The sequence below is a fragment of the Leptonotus elevatus genome, chromosome 5 (genome assembly GCF_054856555.1).
Source record: "Leptonotus elevatus isolate MCC_2025b chromosome 5, RoL_Lele_1.0, whole genome shotgun sequence".
NCBI lineage: Eukaryota > Metazoa > Chordata > Actinopteri > Syngnathiformes > Syngnathidae > Leptonotus > Leptonotus elevatus.
Window position 1 is genome coordinate 18,775,381 of NC_141243.1, and position 12,891 is coordinate 18,788,271.

A 12,891-nucleotide genomic window follows, 5' to 3' on the forward strand; every position below is an offset into this window, starting at 1 on the left:
CCCCTTCATTGTATGCACAGATTTAGATTTGGGCTCTTCTTTGAAGCCATTCAGAGCAAAAATTCTAATCATGAACTTCAGAACTGTTTTTTAGAATTATTGCCAAAAACGTCAAACTTGGTTCTAAACCAATGGCCCCCAACCACAAACGGACCGCAGGCCATTTGGTTGCCTGTCCAATTTAAAACCCAAGTTTGAGACTGCTGGCTTTAGATAAGACGCCAGGGGTCCAAGTCAACAGGATGCGATGTAGAGGGGCCCCTGGGACCAAACGCCATAATTTCAGTTTTCTTTTCATTGAAATTCAACAATTTTAGTGCCATCCAAACAGGACAAAAGTGGTCTGGAGAAAGTGTCCTTTTTGCATAGATCTGACTGTCATCCGCATCACAGTGAAATAACGACCATGCTTTCTCAAGCAGCAAATAAATGAAAACAGCAGGGCCCCCAAAATGGAACCCTGTGGAACACCATGACAATGGGGCAGAGTGGGACTCAGAGCAACTATACAAAACAAACAAATTATCTAGTTATGGTAATTTAGCCACAAAACATCTTGCAGGGTGTGTGGACCCTGTGGGAGCCCCTCAGCACCACACACAATTAGTGCATGTACACCTGTGGTAAATTGTTGCGTGGTATGCATTCTGAGTCATTTTCGAGAAACTCCTTGGTAACAGCCTTGTGATAGTAAATGTGATGCTGGTTGTTTCCTCAGAGAGCCATTGAAGTGAGTCCTCCTGTCGTCAGCAGTATGCATGAGGAGGTCGGGAGCTCCCAGGATCCGGAGTCGATGCCAGTTCTGGGCTTTCTGAAGGCTCTACCCAATAGGACCTTTCCTCATAACACAGCCAACAACCTCACTCAGGTCTCGAAACAGTCCAACACAACACGCTAATTGTCCATTTGTGAACCAACGATGCAAGTCACTTAACGTCATTCATTTCACTGCACCCAGGCTTTTCTCAAAAATGTGGAAGAAGTGCTCTCCTCTCCTGGGTTACCAGAGGTAAATGAGTTCAGACTGTGCAAACATGAAATCACCAAACAAAGCAGCAATGTGATGAATACAAATTCAAGTCATTTTGAGACCTCCGTGACAAAAGGTTATGATATAATAGACGACAGGCAAGAAAGTAAAAAAAATAGCACTTGTTTGCATAAAACACCTCCACATAGATATAAAATATTGTAGATGTGCGGCTTCATGTGCTATAATTCCTGGCTCAAACGTCGTTTCACATGCAAACATAATAGTGCCAGAGGAAACATTTCAGAACATTGAGTGTTCAAAATAAACGCGCTTGTTTTGGGTTCTGCGAACTGAAACAGATGTTCACACAGGAGATTGCAAAAGATGGTCTTCAATAAAGAGCCTTACCTTCTCTGGTCAGTCCTATGCGCTTTGAGAAACGTTGCTTTTTATCCAAACAATGCTCACAGTGCATTTTCAATGTCGATAAGATGTGATAAACAGTTTTAATTGAAACCATTTTCATATTGACGGCTAAAACTGCACACAAGGTAGAATTTATTGGCAAATTTCATTCATTCGCTTTTTTTTTTTTTTTTTTCAATACACATGACACATACTGGATATAGGCCACAACAAACACAACTTTTCCCAGATGCATGAAGGCCGGAATAGTGCTGTAACGTTTCTTTTTCAAGATTTCATTCTATAAGCTAATTAGTGTTTGTATATTGTATTTAATTAAATCCATATTGTTTGCCATAAATTGGTCATCATTCGCTGTTAGAGCCCACTTGTGCAAAATACTAACCTTGCTCTGCAACTCCCTTGAGTGAATCACAATATCAATCTGGCCAGGTTAGCAAAATGCTAGCACCCCCACAAACACGCACATACGCACGGTCATTTGTAAAATTTGACACTGTTTCATACATTGACATGAAAACGCCTGAACTAACAGTAAGAGGTTGTAAAATGACGCAAGCTTATGTGATGCAGCAGTCCGGCCCTGTGGTCAGCGGTTTGATCGAAACAGTGGATCGAGTAATGGACCGCATGGTTGCTAACTTGGAGCCCAGCCCAAACTCTCTCATCTCCCTGGGAGGAACATCATTTGTTGCAGGTCGGTACCATGTGAACTGTCCAAAAAGTGACTCACTGTTTGTAGTTTGTGTGGTAAGACAGTTGAGACAAATGCACATGGAGCGTCAAGCTGACATCATTGGTTTGATTATTCAACGAACAAAGGCAGGTCACAAAAATAGAGCTCCATCTTACTTTTTTCACCAGTGTGGGTCTTTTAATTTGCCACTAACATGTTTGTCACTACTTGCTCTCATGGCTCCCTGTTTTGTCATTACTGATCCACAGATTATTCTTTGATGAAATTGCCCCAGAGCTACAATTTGCCACATTACCGCTTCCCCACACAAGGAAAGAACTACATCTCTGTACCCGGGGAGGCTTTCACCATGCAATGTAAGTGATCTTTAATGTAAAAGTCACGGCTTATTGTGCTTGCGTCGGAATGTGTCATGCACTCAATCCTTCACTGATGTTATTTGCCTCTAAATTACTTAGTTAAGATTTAGAACTAGTGACATGCTATGGCTTAGAGTGTCAAGGATTGCCTTTGTTTGGCTTTACGGTGTACTGTAGAACTCCAGCTCTGACTCTAAGGCTAGTAATTACGCTTTCATTCAGAATGGCAAGAATAAGAGACAGCACATTTTCCCCACTTTCCTCTGTCATTAAAAAGAATGAGAAATTTAGAACAGCTATTACAGTGTGCATTTAAGTGTTGGACTTTATGTGAAGGTCACTTTCCCCTGCCTACACTTGGCAGCTGCACAAATTGTGTTGACCTACAAAGACATTTAGGATGGTTTTTAATTTTCACAGTTAAAGAAAGAATCCTATAGGAAATATGCCTGACACGGGTTAGATGTTAACCAAAATTGACGAAACAGGCTTAAAAGCCTTTGAAAAGAGGAAAAGGAACATTAAGGACTTCCTGCAGTGCCATTGTTTATCTTACAGCTTTAAAGTGGGACCATTGTGGTGATATGTCAGATTAGGGGAGAGTGACTCGACCCCCTGCTCTACTGGTGAAGTCATGATCAGGTTTCACAAGATTTCCCAACAACCACATGGCTTTCAGGCCTCATCATTTCACCACTGTGCAAATATTCTAACGTTCTATTTGGAGGTCCGTGTCAGCATACGGCAGCAAGGCAGTGTTAATTGACTTCTCTTCTTTATGAGCATTTTAGCAGCACTGCTTTACATTCTCCAACCTCATCCACTTAACTGTGCCCTATTTTCCCTTATTAGCTCAAACCACCATCGTTGGTCTCTTTTACCACAACATGCACAGCTACTACAAAGAAATCAGCCCCGTCAAGACCAGGTAACATGGCGTGCAAATTTGTTCAAACAACACAAATGTTTCTGTTGATTATTGCAGCCATTCAAGCTTCTAGGTTTGTACTTCCTGTGTGGGGGAAATCAGGTCCACTGACTCTAAGGCGCCCATGTTTCCTGAACAGCTCATGCCTGGAGCCGGGGTCTTATCTGTCCTCTTGCCTATCTTTCATCTCACCACTCAAACTCCACTGACTGATACACCCTGCTATTAGCTCGACAGCTCCATTACACCAACCCAAACCTTGTTTCACCCGCATGCCAACTGGTACCGGTGAAGTGAATTGCTTTTTTTTGTTTTTTTACTGAATGTGACATAACTGTGATCACATTCACTTTTCCCCACGTTCATATGGAATAAACTTATATTGACAAATAATATGTATAGGGAGGATACTCTTTCTAATATGACTCTTCCACATCCTGCGTTGATAAGTGATAACAAAAAAATTACGAGTGTGTCTTAAAGGGGAAGTCAATGTGTAACATTTATTGACAATAATATGTTATATGTGACCTTGCTAGTCTAAACATGACATTCTGATTAATATTACATTTGTGGAATATGAGTTGTGAAGCAAAATCAAGCCATTTTTATCCACCTCAGGGGGCAGCCATTTTGCCACTTACTGTTGACTGAAGATGACATCACAGTTGCTCAGGGCTCAGGCAACAACCAATCACAGCCCTCCTGTTTTCTGAAGCTGAGCTGTGATTGGTTGTTACCTGAGACCTGAGCAACTGTGATGTAATTTTCACTTGACACCAAGTGGCAAAATGGCTGCCTCCTGATATTGATAAAAAACTGCTGTATTTTGCTGCTTAACCAGAATGCCGCATTAAGACAAAAAAAATTTGGGGGTTGACTTCCCCTTTAAAGGGTTATGTCACATTCAGTAAAAGGGGATTTTTTGTACAGTAATATGTTCTATGCAGCCCCTCTAGTCTAAACATGGTTTTCTTATTAATATGGCGTTTGTGGAATATGAAATAAGCAGCAAAATCCACCGATTTGCACTCATCTCAGGGGGCGGCCATTTTGCCACTTGCTGTCGACTAAAAATGACATCGCAAAAAACAACCAATCACGGCTCAGCTTCAGAAAACAGGTAAGCCGTAATTGGTCGTTTTCAGTCGACAGCAAATGGCAAAAAGGCCGCTTCCTGAGATGAATACAAATGGGGGGATTTTGCCGCTTCACTAATATTCCACAAATACAGTATTAATCAGAATACCGTGTTTAGACCAGTGGGGCTGCATAGAACATTACATTGTTGAATTCCGCTTTTCTGCTGAATAACATTTGTGAATGGATCTATTTACCAGGAACTCAATAGTACTCAGTAATGTTTGTTTTGTTGTTCTTGTTTTACTTATCTTTACTGCATGACCAATTTATGCTCCATGTACAGCACTTTGTATACAGCAATGCTTGTTTTAAAGTGCTATATAAATAAAGTTGGGTTGAGGTCATGTAAAAGGAGTACATGCTATTAGTATTAGGTAATTGGTGGAAACTGGTGGATTCAAATTTGTCCATGGAATTGGATCTGTTCTTCGATGACGGGTTTCAATTTTTTTTTCTCCCTGCTAATGTCAACCATTTCATCTAAGCAATTTTTTCCTGGTACTTATACATACGTGCATAGATACAGTTTCATGGTCACGGGGAATATAATGATAATGATAATAATAATAACTTATCAATGGATAATGACTTCAGTGTACTTGGCTTGTCCATCCATTTTCTGTCATCTTAAATCAATTAGTTTCTTGGCCTCTCAGTTTTACTGTCCCCTTTCCTCATAGAATTTTTTTTTTCTTGTAGGATCAATGAAGCTGCTGATTTTAAGGATCATAAAATCCAGGTAGCGAGCTGCTTAATCTCTCTGAACGTGGAGCCATCACCAGCCCTGTCGGTCAACCTCTCCGGAGCACCTCTCATCAAGATCGTTCTTACCCACATCTTGGTGAGACTCAAACACAACACACCAACTGTCCTAGTTTCCTTGTTGTTGACTCACGTCGTGATGTTCCATTAACTGTGGGTGAGTCAGTCATACTGGGAAAATGCCGTGTTTAGGTTTTTCCAGTTTGGCAGATACAGATGTAGGGTGTGGGACACCCACCTTATCAAAGGGCTATGATTTTCCTGTGGTAGCAGTAGATGGATGTCCCTATTTGAAATGTAGCAGTTCTATTTCTGGTGTTCCTTTATGCAAGACAATTTGCGTAAACCACTGACAGACTAGCACAAAGAGTAAAACCTGTCGTAATTTGCATGAGCCTTCTTCACTTCTTCAAGAAACATATGGCGTCCAGAGGGTGAACTGATTATGCAAATTTGACCTGCAACCTTTTGGTACTCTGAGAGGAGCAGGAACTTTATAATGAACAACAGTTTCCTCACTACTGGAAGACAGTGCCAGATTCAATGGAAATAGATTGAAACTCACCACAAAATGTACTTAAAATTGATTGTATACAGACTATGGCTGTAGGCTGCTTACACGGACGGAATTGCGACAGCGAGGCTTCATAGACTTAAATCAATGACAACCAGCACCCGACCATTGGTGGCTATGCATAGACACTTCTCCATTGATAGACTTAAATCAATGTTTTTATCCTTTGTGGTCATTAAAATTAGCATGCTGTTTCTTCATTTGGTTCTATTATTTTAACAGAATTCAGGGCTTAAGCGCCTCTAATATAATTCTGCTCAACCCCTCCATAAAAAAGAAATACATTTTGTTTTGAAATGATTTATTGATTGTAAGAGAGCAAATGGAAACAATTCACCTTTGTTTAGAATATTTTTCCTTGGTGGGATAAATGTTTATTCAGCAATTATCTGGCATAATCCCAGTAACTATTTTTACGATATTTGTTTGAGCATACACTGTGCAAGAAGCCTTCAAATCTTCTGAGATGTTTACCTTTAGCCTTGTATGGTGTTTTTACTGTTGATATGACCTCTGATAGACAGATTACTAGCTGTAATGGTAAATATGGTAGGGTCTTCACTTTCCCCACGGGAATATTAAAGCATTTTTGATTCTCAATGGTTTGATGACTTAAATTTAGCTGACCTGTAATTTGGCATGTGCTTTGGCTGTGAAACTGTCCAGAGATTGTTGTTTCCATTGCACTGTTCTGGTGCGCAGACCTGATTTGGTAAAATACACCTATTTCTGGAGTCGCTGAGGCTGTCCACACCATGCCTGCAAGCCAAGCACAGCCTTTTCAAATGGCTGTTCAGATACTCATTGTCTCCTCAGATATTCTCTCGTGGCACCAGTACAGAACAACAGAGTTTGTGATTTGCAGCTTGACTTCTTTATTTACTGTCAGGGAGTTGACAAGCACCCGGCAACTTCATTAAAACTTAATAAGGTGAATGAATGTGTCTATGGCAGACATGCATCAGCTTTCTCGTAAGCCTTTCTGGTTGCTATGGTTACGGTTTGGTGGGTTGTCACTTGCATGGAGCTTAGGTTTTAGTTCTGAATGTCATCTATTTTCCTTATCAGAGTCATGTCAGGATTGGAATTACTCTATCATAGGCTGATGATGTCGCCAACCTTGTGTCATGGCAGGTACGACGCTGAATTCAACACTGTGTAGTTGGTGACCTTGCACTCTTGATTGATGTCAGAGCAATAGCGCAATGAGGTCATGCCATTGCCGTAAGGGTCAGTCATGCATTGCGTGGCACAGGGCTGACCAAGTTTAGTTCCCAGAGAAAATGTTATCAGGGCTCCAGGAGGCCCACATGCTTTCTCACGCCACTCAGTTTCAATGTTGATTAGAACCTGGCACCATCAGAGATTTATTAGCGCTGTCTGATTTGTTCAAATGGAGGTGGAGTCGAGGAGGTGGGGAAAGGGGAGTGGGAGCCTTTGGGCTCTGTAGTTAAACATTAATGCTTGAGTAAAATCACTGACACCTCCTGCATGCCCCGTTCTCCCTCAAAGCGGCAGGATGAAGTAAATACACGGAAAGACTTACGTATTTCATGAGCAAAGAAGATTAATGGGGTCAAAAATGAGAGGATTTGAAAATAGATTTTGATCCCTCCGTTATACATGCACATAAAATGGCATTAGTTTGGTGACCTCATCAAAAGGCCAAGACAAATGGTGAACAGGAGAGGAAAAGTGCAGATCGGCCTCACTCGGTCCTTGTGAATTTGCGATCTACCTGTACCAATGAAGCAAAGCCTTCTTTTGTCTTCTTCATAAACCTTTTTTGAGGGAAGGGCACTGTCTTGTACAAGTGAGCCGACGCTAACCCTACCCTAAATACTTCTGAGTAAATGCATAATACAGATTACCATGACAACTGGTGGCGGAGCTAGCCACAAAAACATAAAGCAAAAGATAGATATAGATATAGATATAGATATAGATAGATAGATAGATAGATAGATAGATAGATAGATAGATAGATAGATAGATAGATAGATAGATAGATAGATAGATAGATAGATAGATAGATAGATAGATAGATAGATAGATAGAAACCTTAAACATACAAACACAATAAATACAAGATAAAAAGTATTTTGAAAAAGAATGGTATTTCATTTTAAGAGCATGAGGTTAGTTAGTAGGAAGCCGTTTGAATGTAAGCCTCTCGCCATCACGACATGACAATTATAACATTTTCTCTTGTGAATGGGACCTAAACCTTACTCATATGTCATGTAATTCAAGGAGTGTATAAACAAACACCACTAAATTGCCCTGAATCATTGCATTGTTGAACAAGGAGTTTTGTTATTGGTACTGCCTCTGTTACAACCACCTCATTTTAACACGTCGTGTCCGCCCTAATATGTATGCAGTCAAGCAGTGGCCAATACAAGCATTTCTGTAAAATCAGGCTGTATGATTCCATATGTTCCTTATTCTCAAATGGCTCTGCCAAAGCTCAATGTGGCTTTACTTACAAAGGCCAAAGAAACACTACACTGGGCTCATACGAAAGCCTGTGGGAATTCAAATGAATTCATTCATGGAAAAGTACCAACTTGTTCATGCAAACTTTAGCTGTTCAAGAAATGACAAAATATGTTTGCCATATTTTTTTTCATTTCAAACCAAATGGACATTGTTATTGAGACCATGCACTGCAAATGTATCAAAAACAACTCCCACAGTCATTTTATTTAGCCAAAGTTTCCTCACTCACCACATGACTATCAACACTTCTTGTTTTGAGTGTCCACCTCAGAGACTGAGTAATAACCACAGCTGCATGTCTTATAATGTGTCCCCTGACACAATGACCTCACTTGGGACCAGTTGCGTCCCAGTGCATGCATTCAGATTGGAAGTCCACATACTGTATAAAGATTTATAGCTAACCCTTCACTGAAAATACATGTTATTATGTGCAAGACTGAGATTGGTTGGTCTTATGTGCACATTCGCCAAACCCTTCTTTAATGAAAAATAAAATATAGTTTGTTTTTTTCCAAATTCAAGACATAGGTATAGGGTTTGCGGGTGAACACAATGAACAGGGAGAGTAGCCTTTTCATTGAATATGGCTCTTTTCACTTAGAAGTCAGAAGGCGTTGTGTTCTTGTATTCCCCATCTCCATGAAGCTTAAGGAAGTATTCTTTTAGTTTTACTAGATAGCTAGTTGTGTTGGAATATAATTGGCATTGTAAATCTGCAGGACACTGACTCCGATCACTCAACTCAACTCTATCGAGCACTTTAAAACAACCACGCTGTTTTCTTAAAATGAAACCCAGGGGCAGCAGATACAATGAAAATAGCAGAGGCCCCAGAATGGAACCCTGTGGAACACCATACGTTCGGTTTTACATGTGAATTTATATTGCACATATTCATTTAACCGCTCTCTTTTTGTGCTCGACATAGTTAATAAGAAGAGATTACAATAATAAAGAAATCACGATTTACCATCATAACAGTCGAAAGTCGACTTCTGAGCACACCAAATTCCCTGCAGCACAGATAGGCCAAGTAAGTCGGGTGTGTGTCTTGACCTCTGCCGAACCCCTGAGACTGACTCACTAACCCAATTGCCAGATCTTAATGCAGTAATTAGACAACAAATCATTGCACAAATGAATCAAATCCTGCCCACATTTTTGACACACAATGAATATTTGCGCCAAAATTAAATTGTGGGGTTGTATTCTAAAGTGTGATTAATGAAAAGCCAAGTGGACAGATAGAATGACAACAAAAGATATGGTAGCTCACACAAAAAAAGGGAAAAAAGACAAGTTTCATCAAGATACATACTTTCTAAAAATTAAATTACTGTCGAAATGAAACATGACATTTAACGAAGATACATTAAAGAGGATTTTTCGTGTTAAATCTAAATTGCTGCCGGATGTGCAACTTGACAGAAATCTGACAGGCTGATACAATTATTTTGAGATAGCTTATGATGCTACAAACATACTTCTGTTTCCAAAGCAAATAATTCTGTAACGATCACTTAACATTTAACTGACCTTGTCATGTCTGTTTGATGTATCATTACATCATACTAAAGCAGCCGTCCAAAATCTTTTTTTTTTAAGAAAAAATAAGTTAAAAATGTGTGTTTCTGTCAGCACTTTTCTGTCAGTTGTGATCTCATGTGCTGGAAGAACTGTCATTTTTGTGTGCGTGGCTCAATCTGTTCTTGATGGTTCAGGTTTCAACAATCCTCTAGTGGCTCAATGAGTTGTGACTTAGAGACATTTATTGTCACTTTTGGGTGTTTTGAGTTTTTACCATTGCTGGACTCTGTACTGTGACGCACAGGCCGGAGAAGCTTGGTTTTACATTATTGCTGGGTTAGAGGTATAATCTAAGACTGTTTTTGTGATACATGATTGTGTTGCTTAAATCAAGCACATTCATTTGTTAAGTACTGTTCAAGTTGTATTTCATTTTAAGTACATTTGCATTTAGTCTTTTAGAGCTGTTTAAGTACTGTTTTATTTTTCCTATAGGCCTATATTTAAGTGCAATGTTAATATTTATTAGTATTAATGTTCATACTGAACTATGCATAATTTTACAATGGCTTGCAATATCATTTAATATAATTTTAGGATTACAATATATATACATATAGTATAATATATATAATTTTTTTCAATGTTAAAAAAAATCAATGTAAAAACAACAAAAATGAAAAATGTTTCAAAAAAAATTTGGTCACGCAACATTTGAAAGTGTGTTTCAAATTATTCATTTTCTCATCTTTCATTTGTCTCATTATGCATACATCCATTTTGTACTGCTTAATATCAGTCATGGTCACCTGGAGTCAGGTGACTTTCAGTGAGCGCCCAGGTACACCCTGGATTAAATGCCAGTCAATCAAAAGGCACATTAAGTAGACAAACAACAATTCCCGCTCACATTCACATCCGTGGACAATTTTGAGCCCTCAATTAATCTAATGTTTATTGTAAAGGGCGAAGACACAGAGATGGGGAACATGCAAATTTCAGGCAGAAATGCCCGAGTTGTGATATGAAACTTTTAAATGAGAGTCAGATGAGCTAACCACACGCGCCACCATCACGCTCATCTCTGTACTGCTTATCCTCATGAGGGTCATGGATTTATAACAATAGTTAAATAATACTTTTATTCTATTATTGAATTGAATAGAGTAGTCAAGACTTGACATCAAAGTAACAGCTGTAGATATATATCACTGTGGGTGACGACAATTGCATCAACAAAGAGAGCAGAGAAGCTTGAAAAGATGTTTGACAGATTGAGACTCTTCACTTTCCAAATATACTCTATTATTATCCTGTCACTCATTAGTGCCGAGTCTCTTTTTCATTTGCGCGCCGGTTTTTCTTCTTACAAGGCTCAGAGGAATTTCCACGATGGTGTTTGCTTGCCTTCTGTTGTTAATAAAGTGTTGGAGCAACCAGCTGCACTCTTGGCTGAGACGTACTGAGGCCTTATTGGACACCCGGGAACAAAGTGGTATGCTTGGCCAAATCTCTAAGTGCATTTTAACACTCACCAGTGACTTTCGTTTTCCTGCATCTTTGCTGGGATAACAACTCCAACCACATTCTGGATCCACCATAAACAAAGAGTTGCTGGGGGGTTGCTTGAGAGAAAACTAAAGCCAAGCAAAGCAGTACTTTCCACAAGTAGTAAAAGAACAGACGGGTGACAAATTAAAGGCGGAAATGTGAATACTTTGATATAAAGGAGATTTCCATACAGAACCCTGAATGGTTTAAGTTGTCACAATGGGTGGAGTGGGAACACAATTAAGAGCACACTTGCAGGAACTTCGAAGCTGACAGTTGATTAAAACGACAGGAAAAATGAACAAACAAACACGAATAATAATCACTGGGTGGAACAAAAGAAGCTGAAACTGAGCCAAGGAATGAATTGATCAAACAAAACCTTGAGTACAGAACGGGCAACAAGAGTACACCACTTGCAACAATGACAAGTGGAAACAACCAAAGAACCTAGGAGGGGGGGGGGGATTTTGTTTTTTTAAATCACTCAAACAATACATACTATACAACCCAAAAGGTCATATACTTTCAAAGGTGTACTAGTCTTTTAAACGCTAGCTATTACATTTTTTCGTATCAATCTATTGTCCATACCGCATGTGTTCATTCAGGGCATTGGGTTAACGGGGAGCCTATTGTTGCTGACACTGAACTGGTAAAAAAAAAAAATGCAATTTAAGATCACGGCATTTTTCATTCTCCAGGTGAGGGGCAACAGTTCCTTCATGAGTCAAACAGCAAAAATCGTGGAGCTGTATGTGTGTGCAACTCTGCGTTAATTTCCAGGCTATTTGTGGTTCATGGAGAATGATGTCAGACGTTTGGAATAGATGGAGAGGAGTCAACCATTTGCATTTTGGGGTTAGGGGGAAAGTTCCACTGCAGCTCAGATGGAAAAAAATAACACAAATATATTTCTCTGTTGCATTTTTAGCCAGACTTGTATCAAATTTAATCAATTCTTCCTCGGGCCAGACTTGTATCAAATGTAATCAATTCTTCCTCGGCACGTGTGTCCCCTCCACAAAGTTTCGTGGAAATCGATGTTGCTAATTGCTAGCAGGCAGACCAACTACAAGAGTCTATCAAAACAATACTTCTCACTTTGCTGTTAGAGCAACAAATTACTATATCGTATTGATGATGATTACAATTATAAAACCAATGATATGTGTCATCAAATATAATTTCCCTACTTGACAGTACAGTATACAATAGTTTAAAAAAGTCACTGTTTGAAAACTGCTAACATTTTCCATTAACATTGTGCAGCAGTTGCATTATTCTGAATCCCCCTGTTGTTTTAGGCAGGACCTGTTGAAAGATGATGTATGGATACAGCAGGCAGCCAATCGTATTGCAACGGGCTGGTTGGATCCAAAAGATTGAAGCGGTTCTGCAGATTGATAGAAGAATAATTTCACATTTAGAAACGCGCCACCGCAA

General features: G+C 39.5%; 1 protein-coding gene across 4 annotated transcripts in view; it reads left to right on the top strand.

The window, feature by feature from the left end:
• The window catches only part of adgrd1 (adhesion G protein-coupled receptor D1), a 31,074-nt gene that overhangs the window by 7,996 nt on the left and 10,187 nt on the right, over positions 1 to 12,891 (top strand). For 3 of the 4 annotated variants that reach the window (XM_086076076.1, XM_086076078.1, XM_086076079.1), the window contains 6 exons: positions 719 to 868; positions 959 to 1,009; positions 1,973 to 2,096; positions 2,345 to 2,452; positions 3,308 to 3,383; positions 5,226 to 5,367. In XM_086076076.1, coding sequence (XP_085932202.1) covers positions 719 to 868; positions 959 to 1,009; positions 1,973 to 2,096; positions 2,345 to 2,452; positions 3,308 to 3,383; positions 5,226 to 5,367 — 651 coding nt within the window. The remainder of the gene's footprint in view (positions 1 to 718; positions 869 to 958; positions 1,010 to 1,972; positions 2,097 to 2,344; positions 2,453 to 3,307; positions 3,384 to 5,225; positions 5,368 to 12,891) is intronic. The other variant, XM_086076077.1, reaches the window with a different exon arrangement.